Source organism: Pogona vitticeps, chromosome 6, assembly GCF_051106095.1.
Source record: "Pogona vitticeps strain Pit_001003342236 chromosome 6, PviZW2.1, whole genome shotgun sequence".
Lineage (NCBI taxonomy): Eukaryota > Metazoa > Chordata > Lepidosauria > Squamata > Agamidae > Pogona > Pogona vitticeps.
In genome coordinates, this window is record NC_135788.1 from 5970020 (window position 1) to 5990897 (window position 20878).

Consider the following 20878-nt stretch of genomic DNA (forward strand, 5'->3'; position numbering starts at 1 on the left):
CGAAGCGACCAACATGAATTGGACCCAACTCTGGGAGGCAGTGGAAGACAGGAGGGCCTGGCATGCTCTGGTCCATGGGGTCACCAAGAGTCAGACATGACTTAACGACTAAACAACAAAAGCCTCCGTCTCCTTGTTTCCCATTCAACCAGCAGTAAGCTGCTTCCCTGAACTGCAAGGATCCCCCACTAGAAGGACAATAAATTAACTCCTTGAACTTCAGTTGAACCTCTACATGGTTCTAACCATGACAGCTGTTTGTGAATAGCAAAAACTCAACTTCGGATTTATTTCTTTTTAAAATCTTACCAACCTAAGCAAGGACCTTTCTTCCTTTTGTTGCTCCAGCTACACAATATTGGCTTAAGGCCGCCATGCAGGGGCAAGCTGCTGTCTCTGAGTATTTCCAAATAATTTCACTGGTCATACCAACAACAACAACAAGGAAAGAAAAGAAAAGGCTTGCTGAATGGGTAACCCTTTCTGATTTTTCTCTTACCAGGAAAACCCTGAAAAGAGTCGCCATGAATCAGAATTGACCTGACAGCACTTGATTATTATATGTTACAGAAAGCCACTCTTTAGGGCTCGGACGAAGGATGTGTTCAAAAGTTGAGAACGAGATGGCATTTGTTGGCCCTGCAGGTTTAGGGCTGAAAGACGAAACACAGCATTACTCAAGCTGACCAACACTCCCCTTTTTGGTCCAAAACCCAGCCTCTTCTGGCAAGTCCCTCTTCTAGGGACTATTCGTAAATGTATGGCTTGGCGGGGAATTAGTCACAGGAGATGTTTGAATGCAATGATTCGAGGTCTCTCTGAAGCCTGCATCGCTTCAGGCCAGAAAGGACTCACTGCCCATTGTCTTTCCTGCCTCCATTAAATACGGCAACGGGAGCGTGTCATGATGGAAGGAAGGATCCTGCCCAAGTTGGGATCCCTGCATACTCTTTGTGACACCGTTGGCAATGAACAGGCACTGAGCTTTTACTGGTTTGCTTTTATTTTCTTTCAAGGATAAACGTTGGACATCCGTTAGGCATCGTTGGCCCATTTTGACAGACCAGTTCCACATTGGAGGTGAAAAGGAGGCCACTCCTCCCGACACAGGATCCAATCTGGAAGAGGAGCAGGGAACTCTCATTAGTCAGCCACGTGAAGACCACCCTTCCATGAAGACCCTTCGATTTATTCCAAGCTTGTACAAGTCAGGGTAGGTGGGGCTCATCAGCCAGGGAAGGCAGCCCATCTAGGAGAAGGAAAACTCCGATTTTAAACCTCCACTGCCTTGAGCCTATATCCACTCATGGAAAAGGCTTCAGGAGTTAACCTCGAGGCAAAATCCAGAGCTGGAGTCCCAGAGGCAGTTCGTGTCATTCTGTCAACTCCTGCGACATCGCTGGAACCAGTATATAGGCTCTTGCCTTTCCATTGGACTATTTCAGTGACGTGGAGAGGAGGGGATTTGCTGCTTGGGTAACAGCCTATCCTCCATATTATTTAACCCAGGCTTCGTGCTCTGGAGAGGACACTCCAGCTTCGCATACAGCATCAAAGCAAAATCAGGGAGCTAGGCAGGGGACAGATTGGATTTGTCTTCAGTATGGAAGGGATGGTCCCTCTCGAATTGGCCTTTTCAGCCACACTAGGCGCTGTTCCATGTCCTCCATGCAAAGCACGTTCCCATAGTCTCTTGAGACTGAAGGATGCCTACACAAATCAGATTCAAAGGCATGCACATATGTGGGTGAATGCCCACCATCAAGTCAACTCCAACTTACTGCAACCCTTTTCCAGCTTTTTCTAGGTAGAGAGAACTCAGAGGTGCTTTACCGCAGGACTCCACTGCTCACTTGTGAAGTGACATCTCCACCTAGTGATCACGAGTAGCAATGGCACCATTTTTCTGGAGCGCTCTGCACACCCGTCGGCACGCACGAGCCCTGAAGCAGCAGCAGGCATTCCATGGGGGTTTGCTGAGAGTCCAGCTGCCCCGGGCTCTACTTCTACCTCTGTCGTCTCATAGAAGCCAATCCTGCAGGATGGAACCAGAGCAACCGAAAAGCAGGGCGTGTCCAGCTCTTGCCACTACCCCACTCCACCCCACTCCACCCTGGCCAAATAAGGAAAGTGAAGAAGATGAAAACATGTGTTGTCCTAGTTTTCGGCAGGGGGGAATTCTCCCTTTAAAAGATGTGAGTGGCTATACTAGAGTGGTCAATCGTCTAGATAGGCGGGGTATAAATAAATAAATAAATAAATAAATAAATAAATAAATAAATAAATAAATAAATAAATAAAATAAAATAAAATAAAATAAAATAAAATAAAATAAATACCTTGTTCTGGCTAAAAAAACCCCACCCCTCTTGGAGATTTGGTTGAATTTTTCAGAGGGTAGGGAAAGCACAAACAAGCCTTGAGGACCTCCTGTGTTTGGAATGAATTTAGCCAACCCAGAATAGGTAACAGCAAAATGCCATTATGTTACCATGACCTTTCTTCTCGCCCTGGACACATTGGGAATTTCTTATAATTTTAATTGCTGGGAGAAACGGGGTATCTATATTTGTATGGTGAGTGTTGTGTATATTTTAACTCTTTTTTGTAGTGGTGTTGTCCAGTTTTACCTTGGGGAAGAGCACCTCATTTCGTTGCACCCACTTGTGAGTGCAATGACAAATACATTTCTTATGTCTTATGTCTTATGTCTTATAACGAACTCATCAAATGGGCATCGGGGAACGGAAGGAAAGGTATCAGCAAGGAATGGAAAAGATCTGGGACCTAGGGGTGGCTCAAAAATCCTCTAGCCTGACTTAAGGTCTGGTGGTCTCTCAGCAGAAGAATGTGCAGGCTATGGTTGGGGACTTGGGGGGAGCTTTAACCACCTCTGCTCTTCTGTCAGCTGTTCAGGGGCCCTAATGCTGCCCCCCCCCAATTTTCCTTTAGCAGAACATGAGGGAATTGTGCAGGTAGGAGCTCTGGCTAAATGGCCACGCTCAAAACGAATTATTACAGAATCTGAAAGCTGGGATCCAGTGTCAATGATTTTGACCCCACCGGCAATGAATTTGAGAGCAATAACGCTAAGTAGCGACCTTAATGTGCAATTCTTGTCTATCTGGAGTACCATCAGCCAGAGGTAAAGCACTTTTGCATCCCATTGGTTTTCAATGGAAAGCTTGAACTCTTGAGTATCTTGAACCCTGAATAGCGAAAACCCATGGGAACCCGAAGTATTGTCACTCTGGCTAGATGATGCTCCTTCGGTACACAACACGCTAAATCTAGCCGTGTCCATAAATAGTGTGTTTGAGGAGGGGGAGCTTGAATTAGAAGAATATCAGTTTGAACCTCTGTAAGCAGATTCAGGCTAACAGGAAGAATCTGAGAATTCTTCCCCTCTGAATGTTGGCTCCTCCAATCATTATGTCTGTGAAAGGGTATTGGACAATTAAACGGGGGCTTTGCGACGTGGTGGCACTGTTGGTTAAACTGCAGAAGCCTCTGTGCTGCAAGGTCAGAAGACCAAGCAATCGCAAGATTGAATCCACGCGATGGAGTGAGCTCTTGTCGCTTGTCCCAGCTCCTGCCGACTGAGCAGTTCAAAAGCATGTAAATGCGGGTAGATAAATAAGTACCACCTCGGTGGGAAGGTAAACAGTGTGACCACGGAAACTGTCTTCGGACAAATGCTGGCTCTATGGCTTGGAAACAGGGATGAGCACCGCCCCCTCGAGTCGGACACGACTGGACTTAATGTCAAGGGGAACTTTTACCTTTACCTGGGACCCAGATGCTGGCCCTGCCCTCAAGGTTGATTGGATTCCCAATTTTCCAACACCCACCAATAGACGTGCTTTAGACATCTTTGAACCAGCAGGGCTTCCAGGTGCTTAAGTCTTTACCGAGGCTCTGTTGGTTGAGATTGTTACTTAACGTAGAGGCATGGAGGAAACACAGTATGGCTTCAGTGGGTGGGGACAGGAGTAGGACCCTCTGTTTAAGTACGTGTTGCCTTCTTCCTCTGTTCACCATATAAATGGAGGTTTGGTGTGTTTTTTGGGGGGGGGGGGTTTCAGCTTGAATACAGTTGTGCGACTTCTCCTACCAGGCCTCAAAGGTGTCAGACAAACCCATAGAAAGCAGTCTGACAATTCTGGGAAGCCTAGCACATGCTGCTAGTGGAAATACACTTACCGTACTTAATCCTACTTGATTCAGGTGCAGTTTTATTTCCGTACTTCAAGTTACTTTTAGAAAGCACCCTCTCTCCCCGAGTTCTTAACAGTTACTCATTCTCAGAATTTAAACACCACTTTAAATTACCGTGTAAATGTCACTAAGCTGTTTTTCCCCCCCACTGACCTCTTGACTACTCCATTCATTGAAGTGAATGGAGAATTTACTCAGGGTGCTTGTGTACTAAGCATTTTGATTTACGTTATGGCTGCAGATGGGATTATTAAAATGGCCAAGCTTTCATACAAGGTTGTGTTCCGCTGTAAATCAACAAAGGACATTTCCATTCTCTGGGGATCCACACACATGATCCTCTTCCAGCTGCAGCCACCTGACCTCAAGGAGAGGGGGGAGGTATTTACAGGGAACAATTCGCCACCATTGCCACTGAAACAAAGGTAAGGTAAAGGTAAAGGTTCCCCTTGACAATTTTTGTCCAGTCGTGTTCGACTCTAGGGGGCGGTGCTCATCCCCGTTTCCAAGCCATAGAGCCAGCGTTTTTGTCCAAAGACATTTTCCGTGGTCACATGGCCAGTGCGACTTAGACACGGAACGCTGTTACCTTCCCACCGAGGTGGTACCTATTTATCTATTTGCATATTACATGCTTTCAAACTGCTAGGTTGGCAGGAGCTGGGAGAAGTGACGCGACAAGCTCACTCCGTTGCGTGGATTCAATCTTACAACTGCAGGTCTTCTGACTTTGCAGCGCAGAGAGATCAGCGGTTTAACCCGCAGGGCCACCACATCCCTTTTTTTGGGCTGAAACAAAAGTCTCCCATTAAGAGTGATAGATATGATCTTGGAGCTGTTTTAGTGCTGGATGGGCAGAAAGACTGTGCTTCCTTTTGCTCGCTTGCAGACAATCCTTCAAGAAGAACTTCAGTATAAAACAACTGTGACAATTGTCCCGCGTCACTCCTGTCACTCATATTCAGGATCTCATTTGCATGAGCCTATGAGAGGAGTGGAGGGGCGGAGTCAGTGGATATAAGAAGGTTTGGCAGAAGAGATGATGGAGAGAGATACGTATAGAATTTGCAGAGAGAGAGAGAGAGAGAGAGAGAGTCAGGGAGACAGTGAGAACAGATACTAATAGAGATAAGCTGGTCAAGATAAATAGACAGAGCAGGTGGTGATTGGTTATGTAGCAAGATATATGACATTTTAATGATTTGATTGTATGCATTGAATAAAGAACATATGTGTTTCTGATTAAATTTGACACCTTTCAATATATAAGTTCTGTTGGCAGTAACCAGACAAGTGTCTGACTAAAGTTCTTTATATGTCATGGATAAAGGAAATCCACTGGTGGCAGTGAGGAAAAGAGGGAACGTCACAATGGGTATCTGCTGGTGGGAAGGCATAGCGTGAGCCCTTTGTTTGGTGAAATAAGCAGGGGCCACGTGGTAAACGTCACAACAACTACACTCCTATCTCTTGCTCCATTTCCTGTAGAGTCTGCTAGTCCATGTTACAGAGATCAACTTCACTCTCTCCCTGGTGACTGGCAAATTCCAAGGCTTGCCCAAATCTGCTAGACATGGACCGAGACAGGGAGAGAAAAGGAGCCCATTCAAACAACATTCGTGGACTGAATCCCAATTAGACATGGTGTTCCAACAAACACAGCTAAGGGTGAATTTCTTTCTCCAGAAGCTACTTGGATATGGTGCAAGGGCTGTTTTTCAAATTTCCAATTACAGAGCTTTAAACTGTATCAGACAAGCTTTATTGAAAATCAGACTGTGAGGCTCAAAATCCATTGACAGATTTTCACATCCTGCAGATGCATATATAATTTGCATATTCTACGGTTTAATTGCTGCTTGGGCCTTTCCCAAGATTTCTTCTCTAATTTTGGGATAGTCTGGGCATGCTTTCAGGACCTTGAAGGAAGAAGAAAATTGATGACTAGCTTTAAAAAAACAAACAACTCATGTAATATAGAACAACCACAATCTATAATGGCAGCTAACAAACCAAGGTTTAGCTGAGATTCTGCAACACAGCAGTTCTGGCAGACAAGATTATTTGATGCTCCCAGTTTTCTCTGGCAGTGTGGAACTGCAGGAGAGTTGCTTCTGCCGGGTGGTAGCCATGGCTAGTCTACTTCAGCAAAAACAAGGAGTCCTGTGAGACCTTAAAGGTTAGCGGATTTTATTTGTCTTAAACTCTTTTGCATGCATCTGATGAAATGGGCTGCTGTCCATGAAAGTGGATGCTGGAAAAAAAGCATGTCTTTAATGTGCCACAAAAGTCTCTCTCTTTTTTTGCTGCTGTAGAATGATGGACATAATCTGGGACACACTAGCCATTTGTTTTGGGCCATGCTGACTTGAGCAAGGGACCTACCTGTCCAGTTGGTTATAATACACAGTCCCGTGTATATTTTATAACAGCTGCATAGTAAACTCACAGGAACGCGTCAGCAGAGATGGGCATGAATCAGAAAAGTGGTGATTTGTTTTGATTGACGAATCACACATTACAAATTTATGATTTTTTTTCCTCGCGAATCGATGAATCAATTTGCCAATGCATTTTTTTTAACCCTATAAAATATACCCAAATGCACCCAGAGACACCAAAAGTTTCAGGGAAGCTTGCTCTGACTGTCCTCTACAATCCCTCCAATTTTGGTGGAGTTTGGATTTCAGACATTCACATTACACATTCACAAAAATGGGGTCTCCCCTCTGAAAATTGCTCTCTAGAAGTGGGGTTGGGGAAGCTCAAAGAGGAATTGTAGAGGAGATCCATGGAGGCTTCTCTGGGACTTTGGTGTATCTTGGTGCCTAGGAGGATATTTCTTGGGGAGGCTGTTCATCAGTGTATACTGTATTTTCTTTTCATGTATAAGACTATAATTTTGTCTAAAATCTTTAGACTAAAAATTGAAGGTCGTCTTATTCATGGAAGTAAGCTGAGGAGAGAACAAAAACAAGTGGAGGGGAAAGCAGGGATCAAAGCGATCCTGCAGTGCTTTGATCTCTTTCCCTCTACACTTGCTAAGCCCCACTTAGATTTCTTAACTTTGGATTAGAAAAGTGGAGGGGGGGTCTTATACACGGAAAAATATGGTAATTCAGACATCTGAATCCCAATTGTCACCAAACTTGGAGAGATTTTAGAGGCGATTCAGAGGAAGCTTCCCAGCAATTTTGGTGTATCAAGATGCCTTGGAGGCTGTTCTATAGCCAAATTCACCAACAAATTAAAAATGGCAAATAATTCATTGATTCATGATTTGTTATAGGCATTGATTCATACAAATACAAATTTACAAATTACAGTAGTGATTCCTGAATGAATTTGGTGATTCAGTTTGCAATTTGTGCCAATCTCTACTCCTCAGCAAGGAAAGGGTATCCTGATATTTAAAGCCGGAAACTGATTCAGATCATTGAATTACATGATGATGAACTTACATCATGGCATACATCTATTGCTTCCACGTATCTTTTATCTTTCATATAGTTGAAAGCAAGCTTAAATCCTAGGAGAAGAGAAGAAAAGCTTAGTGTTTTCTGTACAATGCCAGGCGTGAATTTGAAAGAAAATTGCAATAGCCATTTATGAGCATTGATGGGGGGATATTGTGAAATAAATCCATATTGCTTTTACCAGGCAATGTTGACTTCCTTAAAAGGTGGGGAAAATCACAATGTATATTCAACAGAAATATGTACATTGCTTAGGCAGTAACTAATACACACACTTAACTGGGAGTAAGTCCCATTGAACTCAAAAGATTTTACTTCTGAGAAGCTATTTGGCAACTTGAACTAAGTCAAAAGGCTGTTTTGTTGAACTGGAGAGTTTAAGGCAGTGATGGCGAACCTATGGCTCGCATGCCACAGGTAGCATGCAAAGCCCTTCTGGCACGCAACGAGTTAGTGGCCCTCTCACCCACCCTTGTGGATAGAAACCTTTTGAAGTGGCTGCAGCCGGGATTCCTCCTTTCTCTTCCTGTTCTGTGTCCGTTGCCATGATTCCTCCCCCTTTCTCTTCCTGTTCTGTGTCCATAACCATAATTCCTCCCCCTTTCTCTTCCTGATCTGCGTCCATCACCATGATTCCCCATTCAACTGCCACTTCTGGTTCTGGTCTTCCGGGTGGCACAACAGCCACTGGTTTCTCTCCCCCCCACCACCACTCATTTTGGGCACGCAAGCCTAAAAAGGTTTGCTGTCACTGGTTTAAGGTATATAATTCAATGGGTGTTGCTGGTAACTAAAATGATAAATGATGTGATTCTCTGAATATTTTTCATCCCAACTTTTATTTCTCTGTGTATCTCATTTTCTGCAATTGGTTGAGAGAGAACTTTCGCTACTAGCAGGAATGAAGTTCAGTTACTGTCATTTCAGCAATTTTTGGCATGAACCCAAGTCGCTCTCTTGTGCCAAAGGAAACATTTTAAACTAAAGGTCACAGTGCAGCACTGGGGGAAGGAGGACCAACCTGGAATATTTTCACTCACCAATGGCAGGATTTGCTTGGTTACTATATTTCCAAGCTAATTCATAGTTGGATGCAGCATCTTTATAAGAATTTTCCTTTTCAGCGATAAATCCCAAGCATTCATAAGCTTTAGTACACGACTTAGGAGAAAAAAAAGATGATAGATAATAAATACTCTATTTTTCTTAAAAAAAGATTAACCAACATTTAAATAGTTTAGTTCCTCAACGCCTTGGTTCCTAACGGCAGTCCTCAGGGAATTTCCACTGAATACAACTTTGGGGGCCCCAAGAAGATCTGATGGGGCCACCCCATCCTGTAAGCTTTCCCCCCCCCCCAGTAGCTGTTTCCTGAAGGTAAACTTGGAAACAGTGCTCACAAGGTTGCCGGGAACGGGAAAGGAGAGAGAGGCCACTGTTGCCATCCCTTCATTCTTGATGGTTTGGATCTTTCTGAACTTTCAGAGAAGTTTGGGGAAGTGCCCGAGCATCCCCTCAGAACTCTCTGAAAACAAGACAGACGCTGGGGGAGGGGGGAATCCCAAGAATTCAATCTGCATTTTGAGCATAAATAATCGCCATCTCTAAATCAACTTATTTTGGGGAAGTTCGACCAGGAAGTTCTTCTGCTTCTGCAATGGAACGGCGCCCCCCCCTCACCTTGTTGTACCGCAAGCAACGCTTCACTTGATCAATCGCAAGGTCATATTTCCCGATGCCACAGTAGATATCCGACAACAGAAGCCAAGCCTTTTCGAGCTCATCGGCATCTCTCAAGGACCAGTTGACTTTGGTCAAACGTTTCAGCTGGGTTCTGGCTTTGGCGGTATGCTTAAGAATCATGTACGCCTGAGCCATTGCCAAAATAGCCGGGACACTGTCTCTCTATTAACAAAACAAGAGTGTAGGTAAAACTTTTTTTAAAAAAAATCCAAATTTTAACTGTCATTTTCCGTATCTGAGATAAAGCAAAAACATTGCAAAGTGTGCTGCTTATATCCCACCCCGTACTGCTTAAAGCACTCTCTGGACAGTTTGCAATTTCATTATGCAGGTTACATATTGCCCCTCCTCCAGCAAGCTGGGTACTCAGTTTACCAACCCCCAGAAGGATGGAAGGCTGAGTCAACTTCGAGCTGTCTACGTGAGCCCATTGGGATCAAACTCAGGTTGTGAGCAGAGTCTTGACTTCAGGACTGCAGCTTAAGCACTGTGCCACAAGACTCCATACTAATTTCTGAGATACTCATCTCATCTCTGGTTCTGCATTTTAGGCAACTCTTCCATTTAGGCAAGGTTCAGATTAAATGTAGCTGTCACAGCTTATCCAGTGGGGTTGCTTTCTTTGTTCAGATTGGCTGCGGATGACTTCGTGGTTGAAAGAGGACCAGCAGGCCAGGGGAGTGAATGAGTCTGTCTAAACCAGGGGTGGGGAGTATTTGGTTGAACCTCAGTTCCTAGAAGTTCAAGGCCTCATGGGCAATGGTTAGGAGTTATGGAAGCTGTAGCCTTAGTATTTAGAGAATAAAATATATTTCACCCTAAGCTTAATCCATTCCTTGCCAGCTGCTTGCCCACTTAACCTGTCTTCCTTCCAGTGGCTTTCTCATCCATGGGAAATAAAAGCAATTGGAAGAAGGCATTCAGGCTGTGCAAACAGGTGGCAAAGAATGACATGAGCCCCTCCTATCCTTTCTCGTTCTCCACCCAAACTACACACAGCAGCTTTGCATGAAGAGCCAATAACAGCAGTAGGACATCATTTAATACGCCGCTTATTAAGTTCCAAAGGAGATGGCTTCTGTATAAACTGAACCAGCATCCATCCTTTCCATGAACATCATCAGAGCACTAAGAGGAACATCAGCCTTTTTAGGGACATTATCTTAAAACGGTATTGTGCCACTACTAATCCGGGGACAGCATGCTGCCCTAGAGGGTTCCCTGTGGGTTTCCCGGCCATCTTTCCCACCATACCTCATTTTGGCCCACTTCTCTAAATACTTTCAAAGCCTTCTCCACGTTGTGGCTCTCTTTGGTAGCCATTAAACAATAGCTCTGCAACATCTCCACCTGGTTCTGGCCTTCCTGGGAGTGCGGGTAAAACTCCTTGAGAAGCTTCTCGGCTGTACGTATCCCATGCTGTTCAGATTCTCTCTTTTCCTTCTGAATACTGTTAAACAAAAGCAAGCAAGCAAACAAACAAACACCGTGCGGTGTTTCCTAGACTATCAAGTGTCAGATAATATTAAGACTATACCACTGTTTGGCTCTTAATTAGATAAGCATAGGCTGGGTATGTGACTTGAGTCACTCCTAATTTATAAACAAAGCATAATCCGGCTGTGAGCTCAGGGGAAAGCTTCATGCAGTCTGATGTTCGTATTGGCATCTACTTCGAACTCTACAAGAACACGTACCATTTCACTCAAAGTCCTCCACTGATAAAATTCCACCTTCACTTTTCTTTCCCAGTGGTTCCTCATGGATCCTTTGCAAACGAAATGCATGCAAAAATCTGGCATCCACAACTGACTGTTGTAATAATATATATTATTCATGGGCAGAGGCAGCTGAACATTCAGAGGCCAGAGTGGGTACTCTTGTGCTCATTAGACTAAAACCACAATAAAGCTCACAAGCTGGAGATCGGAGCCTACACAGGATTGTGAATATACACTGTGCCATCTTTGTATCAATATGAACCAAAACGAGGGGAAACGTCCTACTAATCACATGTTTTTAAGCTATAGAAGATTCCAAGAAGTCCTGCGCAGGCGCAGTGTAACCCATTTGTGTGCATTCACAGAGGCCATGAAGAACTAAATGTCTATGCTAAAGCACATTTACACACAGCAGAGGATAACAGAAGTGCAACTGAACACTGCTTGACACTCTCTGGCTATAAACAATATGGCACAGAAGAGGAGTCTTGGAACCACAATAAAGATTTTGGATGAAAAAAAATACTGCTCTCTGCCCAGATTTTTAGCTAACAATGTTATAGACCAGCAACGGCGAACCTTAATAAGTAGCTTATTAAGTTCCAAAGTGCATGGTGGGCACGCAAACCATAAGTCGCCATCGAGAAGTACTTACCCATCTTCCGACCCCGGATTTTGGCACTCCTCTCTGTTGGTGCAGTGGTCCAGTGGAGGGGTGCAATGGCGACCATTACCAGTCTAGCCCAATGGGGGATTGGAGGACCAGCAAGTATTTATTTGTTAATATTGCCCATACCACCCCCAAAGCATTTAACCCTTGCAGCACAGGAGCAGTTGTTTCTTCTAAACTAAAACCTCAGCATTCAGGTTTTAATGGAAGTGTTGGCACTTTGAAATAAAAAAGTTGATTTTGTGTTGCACTTTGGGCACTCGGGCTCAAAAAGGTTCACCATCACTGTTAGAGACCAATATGGAGAGGTGGGGTGTTTTCTGTTAATGGGAGATGCAGCTGGGGGTGGGAAAGCGATAACCCTAAATTCCAAGCATAGCCAGAGAGACAAAGAGCATAAAGCTTCCAAGTTTTTAAGTCTTCAAGACGCTGAACTATAAGAGCTTGATGTTCTAATGTCATGGATTTTTCTTTTACCTGGCATCCCTGGTACTCTGGTTTTCCACTGTCTCTCCCCCTATTATCTCATTATCAGGATTCAGGCATATTTGAATCATACAGCCGAGGGCTTTCTGGCCCCAGTCGTGGTCTTTCCGAGCTTTGTTGAAGAACTTCAAGGCCTGATTGGGCTGCACCATGTACCTGTTGGTGGGAGGAAAGACTTTTAAGATTTACCCAGGGAAAGAGAACTTGATGAAAATACCTGGGGAATATAGGCACATATATTAAAGCTGGCCCCATATTAAAACTGCTTGGTTCAAGACTGACAAAAAGAATCTAATGCACAAAACCCCACCGGGAACCATGACACTGCAACAACAGGTAGAAACAAAAGGCGTAACAGAAAAAAACTACCACTGGTCCCTTATAGATGCTCCATTCTTAACCACGAACCAAGGAGGGTAGCTGAAACAGCTCTCAATCAGACTGCCCAGGGAGGTCTAGTGATCTCTCCGAGTAGACCAGAATGAAGACCAGCGGCTTCAGGTCTGTCCTGGGAGCTCCAGCATCATGCCAGGCAAGTCCTGTCCCAACTGCTGGCTGGAAGGAAGACACACACGGGCCTGTATACACCCTGGCACCGCCTCACACCACCAAAGGAAGACAGCAGAGGACAGCCCTTACTTCCTTGCCCCACCTCTGGAAACCAGGGCCTTGTGGGAACCTTTGATTGTACAGGGTGTAAAGGCCAAGCAGCCACAGGTGTAAGAGACATCAGACCAGGAGCTAGTGCTTGACTCCTCCCCTGGTCATATTCACTGACGCAAACGCCCTTCTAAACTTGGTTGTTGTGGGTTCTTCGGGCTGTTTGCCCGTGTTCTGGAGGTTTCTCTTCCTAACGCTTCGACAGTCTCTGTGGCCGGCATCTTCGGAGGACAGGAGCTAGAATTCAGTCTATGTTCTGGTCCAGAAGAATTTTAGCTCCTGTCGTCTGAAGAAGCCAGCAACTGAGAGTGGCGAACGTTAGGAAGACAAACCTCCAGAACACGGGCAAACAGCCCGAAAAATCCACAGCCACCATTGGATCCCAGCCGGGAAAGCCTTCAGGAACACAGAGGAAACTGAACAGATATCCATTATGATATTTGCAAGTTTTCAGCCAATGGATAATGTTTTTGAAGAGTGGGAAGATATCCATTGGAAAAATGACACGGGACACTGAATCCTGTCCCTCCTGCTGTTCCATGATCCAAATAAAAACCTATTCCCCTACTTCTTTCAGCAGCCGCTTTTTTAAAAAAAAAGGGTACAGGGCATTTTAACAACCTTTTAAGGCTTACATCGAATCTAAGTGAGCTATAATTTCAACAAATACTACTCTCTACAACTTACCAGCAATAAAGTCCCATGCAGTAGTTATAGCCAGCCTCCAGAGGCACTCGGCTTGACTTTTTCTTGGCCAGCTCAAAAAAAGGAGTTGCTTTTTCAAGTTGACCACTCCTTCTGAGCAAATCAATCAAGCTCTCCATGACCAGGAAGTTATCTAAAGCCACAGAAACAATACTTTGATATTTTCAACCAGTGCACTTTCTACTGTTTCCAAATCTTTTCCCCGTTGATATATAAGACTTCAAACGAAGCACGGCTCCTTAGATAGGATGGAAAAAAAACCACACAAAACAAAACAAAAAACTGCAAAATCTTCATTTTCTATCCATCCATCCGTCTCACCTGCACAATCAGCCACATGCTCTTACCTCCAATATTTCCAGGTTTGCTGTACAACATTCATGATCAAATGTGCTTGATTGTGACCTGCTTTTAGGACCAAATGATCAGCCTGTAACTGCTTTTATTAATTTTTTAAAAAGAATACCTGGTCTCTTCTCCAAAACAGTTCGATATAGGCTGATTGCTTGCTCGTATTTTTCTTTTCCAAACATAAGATCGGCCATAATCTAGCAAAAGAACAGATATTTCATGCTTGGACCAACTGGTTTCAATGCTTAAAGAAGAACTGAAAGGGTAACATCTTTATCACTGCCATAAACCTTTGTACTAGCCAGATATACGAGTATGTTGAATGAGATCTACTATGACTGAGCCAGTATTATGTGTTTGCTCTCAAGGTAGCTAATGTCTATATCAACACTGAAAGTGTGAGAAACCATCTGTAACTATCTGCAGGTTATTGTACTGGACGATCCTGGTTACAGGGGTCTGGGTACATGGCAATGTTGGGAGAGGATTTACAGGCACTCCAAAATCCCTGGTCCCCGTTTAGCTTTCTGAGCAATCAGCTTAATGCCTGCATTGGGATCTGGAGTGATGGGGGCTCCTTTAACCATCAAACCACGGGAATAGACTATCCAGATACAATATCATGGCCTTGTTCATGGGGAAGGAATTTCACTGAGGCGCGTGAAGAAATTTTGCCAGTCTTGCTTATGATTGAGAAAAGCTGCCTCAACATGGCAAGACAGCATGCTGAGGATCCTCAAGCCTCTATGAACAATCTTATCTTCCGCATGACAGCAAGACATCAGGTGCTCTTCCTTACAACAAAGTGCATACAGCTGGCACAATGTTTCTTAGACTTTTTCCCTTTGTGAAGGTATGTGCGTAAATGCAGCAGACACAAAACAACAGGCTGACTGTTCAGAAAGAGGGAAACAATCCATCCAGGGCTTCTATATATTACCAGCACATGCCAACGTCATCACAGTTTTGTGAATTTAGAGAAATGTGCAAAAATCCATTTTGGAAATGTGCAAATTCTGGTGATGGGGAGGATTATGGTATCTTGTGGTAAGAAAGATTTTTTAAAAATCTCTCACCAAGTGTGCAAGATGAACCAGGTGACTTTTCACATCTCTGATTTCTGCAGATGTTGATTATCAAGCAAGCAACACATATCGGGATTTCCTGTTTTATGCAAGGTAAAATATCAAAGGTCCAGGAGCCCTGTTCTGTCTTCTGACTACCTGTTGTATCAAGTAAGAACTGCTGGATAGCTCAGTGGTTTAGGTATCTGGCTGTGGAGCCAGACGCTAGGAGTTCAATTCCCCACTGGGCCTCCTTGACCAGGGTCTGGACTTGGTGATCCAGAAGGGTCCCTTCCAGCTCAGCAATTCTGAGAGGGTGATGATGATTCTTCTAATCCTAGGTCAGTGAAAGCACTGAAAGCTGCTTGAGATGTGATTGATTTCCTAAATGTGTAGCAAAGTAGCAAAAACATAGGGAAATTACATATAACAGATCACGATATTTCACTGCATGTCTATCTGGTTTCCATCCATACTATAGAGGCATCAATATTCCTGTTGTTGCCAGTTAACCAACCTGTGGTTAGACTCTTTCTTCTTAAACACAAAACATATTCAAACAAGTAGTTCACCATGTTTGACTTGTGCTTCCTTATATACTGTATTTTTCCATGTATAAGACGCCCTCCATTTTTCTGACACAAAATTAAGAAATCTAAGTGGGGCTTAGCAAGTGGAGAGGAAAGCAGGGATCAAAGTCCTGCAAGATCATTTTGAACCCTGCTTTCCCATCCACTTGTTTTTGTTCTCTCCTCAGCTTACTTCCTTGTATAAGATGACCCTCAATTTTTAGCCTAAAGTTTGTAAAAGTCTAGTCTTATACACAGAAAAACATGGTATATGAATCCCTCTTCACCTTCCTCCTTTTCCTGCCAGTCTTTTCTGTTTGTGATCTGGAATATCCCTGGAAGTCTGCCTGCTATCCCAGTGCTGAATTGCTGGATAGCCCACCATCCCATGCATCAGACTCCTCTGACCCCACTAAGGGATCTTCATACAAGATACCAAATGCCAGCACAAACTTCACACATCTTTTGAGCAGGAATTTCCCCTAACTCAGTCTTGTGCTGCTTGGGACTGAGCTGAACCCCATCCCCTCATGCCATACCCCCAGTACAGCTGCACCAGACTGCTGAAAAGCATGACATTTAAATTACAAACTTTTCAACTCCTTCCTGGCTGATGGTCAAGTGAAGACTTGTGCTGGCCCATTAAGAAAAAGTCAAATTAGAAAATGTGATATTTTGTGTAAGTCAAAATAAAACTGTACCATGGTCCCAATTTCACTGCTGTCATCATCCTGAAGCAGGAGAGTACAATAGTGCTCACACTGGTCTATATCTCCTTGTATCAAATACAGGCGAGCTAATTCTGATAATATCTGAAAATAAAACAGAATCATAATGAAAGGGTCATTTAACATGGCAAATATAACGTAGGGAAGATGCTGATCATTTTGTCAAATATTTTCAGTCTGCTTTCCATACAAATTCAGTGACTATTTTTTTTAAAAAAAGTTAATTTAAATTAAATTAGTTAAATTTAGTCCCTTCAGTCCACCCCAGGGTGGTGACAGCTGAACCAGGAAAGGTGTCCCAGTCATGCAGAAGTAGACAGTTGCTCCTGTGCACACCTTCCCAAACCAGAAATAAACATCAATGTGGGGATTACCCTGAGGTGCCGGTCCGCAGCACGTGCTCATTCCTTGTTGATTATGTGAAGGGGCTTCTGAAAGGTTCAGATACCAAACTGGGATTGGGAGCTGTTAACATATAAGAAGCTAAATTCTGTCTAATATGGGCTAAATTTCCCCCTTTGCAATGGAATCCCCATGATCCACCAATGTATTTTAATGATTGAATAAGAATCTCCCAGTAGTCAAGGCAGGGTTAAACTGTATAACATTTCCCACAATATACTCTGGTAAGGAAACATGTAACGGTTTGCCGAACCATGATCATGGCCGTACTTAATTCCGCGTTTTTACAGAAATCCTGGCATCTAGCAGGTGAATGGAGAACCTTTAGCTCAGTGTTTGTGTACACTTTCTCTGCGTGTCTTTTAACTAGAGATGTAGATCAGGCTCACTTTACTGTCAGTGGGAACACAAGCCAGGGCTTCTGTGTAGTACTTGATGGCCTTTTCATACTCTTTTTCTGCCCGATAAAATTCAGCAAACTGTACACAGACTGTCAATGCCACTTGTTTCTGAGAAGGTATGAGTTCAGGCTGTTCTACACGGATTCGCTTCAATATTCTTTGCTGGGTGTCATAGGCCTGTTAAATGAATAAATGAATAAATAAATAAATGAATAAATAAATGAATGAATGAATGAATGAATAAATAAATAAATAAATTCATTCATTCATTCATTCATTCATTCACATCCATGTGTTCGGACGGACGGACGGACGGACGGACGGACAGACAGATAGATATGAAGAATATATCTGAAGAACACATGGATGTGTTTGTATCCAACTTCAGCTGAGCTAGAAATCTATTATTTCCCAGGACCCTAACCATCTTCTGCTCTAAAACAGTAGCAATAATATTACAAAAATAGATTAATAGGATGCATATCAAACACTCCCTTGTCCTGCTCTTTTGAGTCTAGTTCCAGCTGTGCCACTTAACTGATACTGAAGCATACTGACAAGATGAAACACACTCCTATATCCCATTTCTGATATGCTCCTTGCATATCAAGAAACATATTTATACTATTTTGCTTAGAACATCAATCAGCAGTCTAACTTGACTTGGTGTAGCCATACAGTATTTAAGTACAGTAAATCATGCATACAGTACGTCTTCTTCTTTTAAGTGAGTGAGTACTTAAATCTTTTTGGTCATTCTGTGTGGATCCTGAGCACCTGTTCTCAAGGAAATCAAGTATAGAAGGCATATGATGTTTTATCCAAAAGAATAATATATTTTCACCCAAAACGCATATTTTAAAGGAAGCATTTATTGTTATGCTTTCATTGTTCTTCCATGTAATTTGAACAGGGTATCTTTAAAAGGACTTGTTTCTAGCTGGTCAGTATAGGGAAAAATGGGTGGTAAGTTATAAATACAGTACTTACATTGATTTAAACTTAATTTGTCAGGTTGTTACCTGAGCCAGGTTTTCACTATTTGGCTCCTTGAAAAATCAAACAGATTTACATGGGTGTTGGAAATGAACTAGGAACACTCCCAAAGAGAAAGCACTTGTACAAATTTGGTTTTCTACCTTGCTCAAAGTTTCCAGAACAACTTCTCCCCTTTTATTTGTATCATAAACTTTTGCTAGTAATATCCAGTTCCTAACATCTTTCATCATTGAGGGCAGATCATCAGCTGGAAGATTGAAAAGACACAAGCATCATTATTTTGTACATCTATATGGTTTGTACCAAAAGAAAACAAAGGCTCTGATTTTCTGCTGTAAACAGGTTCAGTGGCAGCTAACACCCCTGGATGATGGCTAGGAAGAAAAGGAAAATAGATCCGGGTTATAGGCAGGAAGAAGAGAGCACAGGAGATCATTTGCAACAAGCAAGAGAACTACCCTGACCCAAATCTAGACAGGAAGAGCCCATTCTTGAAGCCCCCACTTTGTGGATACAGTATTACATGTCTTCTAGGAAGGACAGATCCTGAAGCTGAGGCGCCAATACTTTGGCCATCTCATGAGAAGAGAGGACTCCCTGGAAAAGAACCTGATGTTGGGAAAGTGTGAGGGCAAGAGGAGAGAGGGGACGACAGAGGATGAGATGGTTGGACAGTGTCACTGAAGCGACCAACATGAATTTGACCCAACTCCGGGAGGCAGTGGAAGACAGGAGGGCCTGGCGTGCTCTGGTCCATGGGGTCACGAAGAGACGGACATGACTTAACAACTGAACAACAACAACTAGGAAGGGTGCTTAGATTGTAACAGTTCACTGGTGGGCAGCATGTCCAAACAGAAGAAGATGGAAGATGTAGGACCACACGTCTGGTTGGTCTGTCTTCTTGTGCAGTGGTCCCCAGTGGAACCTTCACCACCACCTCTGCTGGCCAGGATTTCTGGGAGTTGAAGTCCAAGAACATCTGGAGGCTCAAGGTTGGGGACCACTGTTCTTGTGGTCCAAATGCAACGTCAACACACTATAAGCAGCAGGCTGAATGAACATTTGATCATAAAGAAGTCAGCAAGTAAGATCCTTCAGTACAGAGTGCCAGTGCAACATGCATTTGCTGTCACATCACTTTTTATAAAAAATATACTGTATAACACAGCATGCTTCTGCTATAAGTCAACATGAAATCTTTGGTAGAAGACAGAAAAAATGTTTACCACAGTCATGATCAAGTGCTTGATTTAGAACTTTCTCTGCTTTTCCAAACTTCTTGAGCTTTAAAAGAAGATCGGCCAGATCGTGACATAAGAAATCTTGCTCGCTCATCTTGAGAGCTACTTCGTAGTAATTGATAGCCTGAAATGAGTTAATAAGCTTCAATAGAAGAGCTGCAACTAAGAGCTACGGACGAAACAAGCGCTTTTTAAATGATGGCTGCCAGTCCGAGAGCTGAGGCACGGAAGCAATAAAACCAAACGGTGCCACTCTACAACTTTACTTCTGATATGGGTTTTTCTCCTGTATATGAAAAAAAAACACATACTGTACCCTGTCCAGAAAAACAACTCCATCAAAAGCCTGGGCTAGAACATTTCTCCCTAACGATTATTGGGGATGGACAAGGCAGACTTACAGAGAATTATTACAACATGCAGCCTCCAATGTTAAATTTGAAGTTGCTCTGTCCAGTGAGAACTACACCCAACACCCCCAATCATCCTTTGTTGTAACGCATTGCGTCTGTTTTCAATGGGTGCTGTGGCGCAGTTCTAGGACGTTTTAAGGCACACAAATGTTGTTATCTGACACACGTCAAACAGAAATAATGATCAGTCTCTGCACCTTGTTATACTGATGGGTGGAGACATATGCTTGGCCGATTCTCCTCGCCACGGTTGCATCCAAAGGATTCTTCTTCTGAGCTCTTTCATAAACTTCTAAAGCTCTCTCAGGCTAAAATAAATGACAGAAATGCAGCAGTTATCTTTGTACACATATTCACAAAGCTAATTTTTGAGTTTATTTGGGAATGAACAACTTATTTTGATGCATGTTTCTTGGAAGTTCAATAGGAAGTTACTCCCAAGTCAAAATTGCAAGGAAAGCAGAATTAATTTTCAGGGACAGGCTCAAAAGGGAATATTATGAGACTTGTAAGAAAGACATAATTCAAGAGTATTTGTTTATTTATTTATTGAACTTATACCCTACCCAGCTAGTGGCAGGACACTAATTTGTGACTGATTTTAAAGCATCTGGTTGCTTTTACTAAATTTAACCCTTTTAATTTTAAGTAATTATTAGAGACCTTAATTAGAATAACTGTAAAACAGGATATCAATTTAAAAAATGTGAAGGTGTAAATGTTTTAATACTGAAGCCAAGGGGACTTAAGTGGGTCCCAACTGACTTAACGTAAACTTGACATAGTTTAAGGCTAATTTTATGACTGGTAGTGTGGAGAGATATGTTTGGAAGCGTTGATGGTAGAAAGATACTAATCAGATTTGTTCTATTGTAATAGATTCTTCAAGACGTTTTGTACAGTGTTCAGAGAGAAGTTTCATCCTGGATTTTATTCCGAATTGTAATTTAAAGGCCTATATTCTTAAAGTGTACGGCAAGATGACACACACAAAGATCAAGGAGGAACACAGGAATGCAAAGCTTCCC

The 20878-nt window shown here is 43.0% G+C and overlaps 1 protein-coding gene across 1 annotated transcript in view; it reads right to left on the bottom strand.

Moving 5' to 3' along the window:
- Nucleotides 1–5961: 5961 nt before the first annotated feature.
- The window catches only part of TTC21A (tetratricopeptide repeat domain 21A), a 34240-nt gene continuing 19323 nt past the window's right edge, over nucleotides 5962–20878 (bottom strand). Inside the window, exons 17-29 of the mRNA XM_020806324.3 lie at nucleotides 20048–20158; nucleotides 19423–19561; nucleotides 18334–18440; nucleotides 17183–17371; nucleotides 16365–16475; nucleotides 14146–14227; nucleotides 13662–13812; nucleotides 12306–12470; nucleotides 10692–10887; nucleotides 9375–9599; nucleotides 8735–8855; nucleotides 7680–7747; nucleotides 5962–6137 (exon numbers count right to left, since the gene is read on the bottom strand). Of these exons, the coding sequence (XP_020661983.3) occupies nucleotides 6060–6137; nucleotides 7680–7747; nucleotides 8735–8855; nucleotides 9375–9599; nucleotides 10692–10887; nucleotides 12306–12470; nucleotides 13662–13812; nucleotides 14146–14227; nucleotides 16365–16475; nucleotides 17183–17371; nucleotides 18334–18440; nucleotides 19423–19561; nucleotides 20048–20158 (1743 nt within the window). The 3' untranslated portion in view covers nucleotides 5962–6059. The remainder of the gene's footprint in view (nucleotides 6138–7679; nucleotides 7748–8734; nucleotides 8856–9374; nucleotides 9600–10691; nucleotides 10888–12305; nucleotides 12471–13661; nucleotides 13813–14145; nucleotides 14228–16364; nucleotides 16476–17182; nucleotides 17372–18333; nucleotides 18441–19422; nucleotides 19562–20047; nucleotides 20159–20878) is intronic.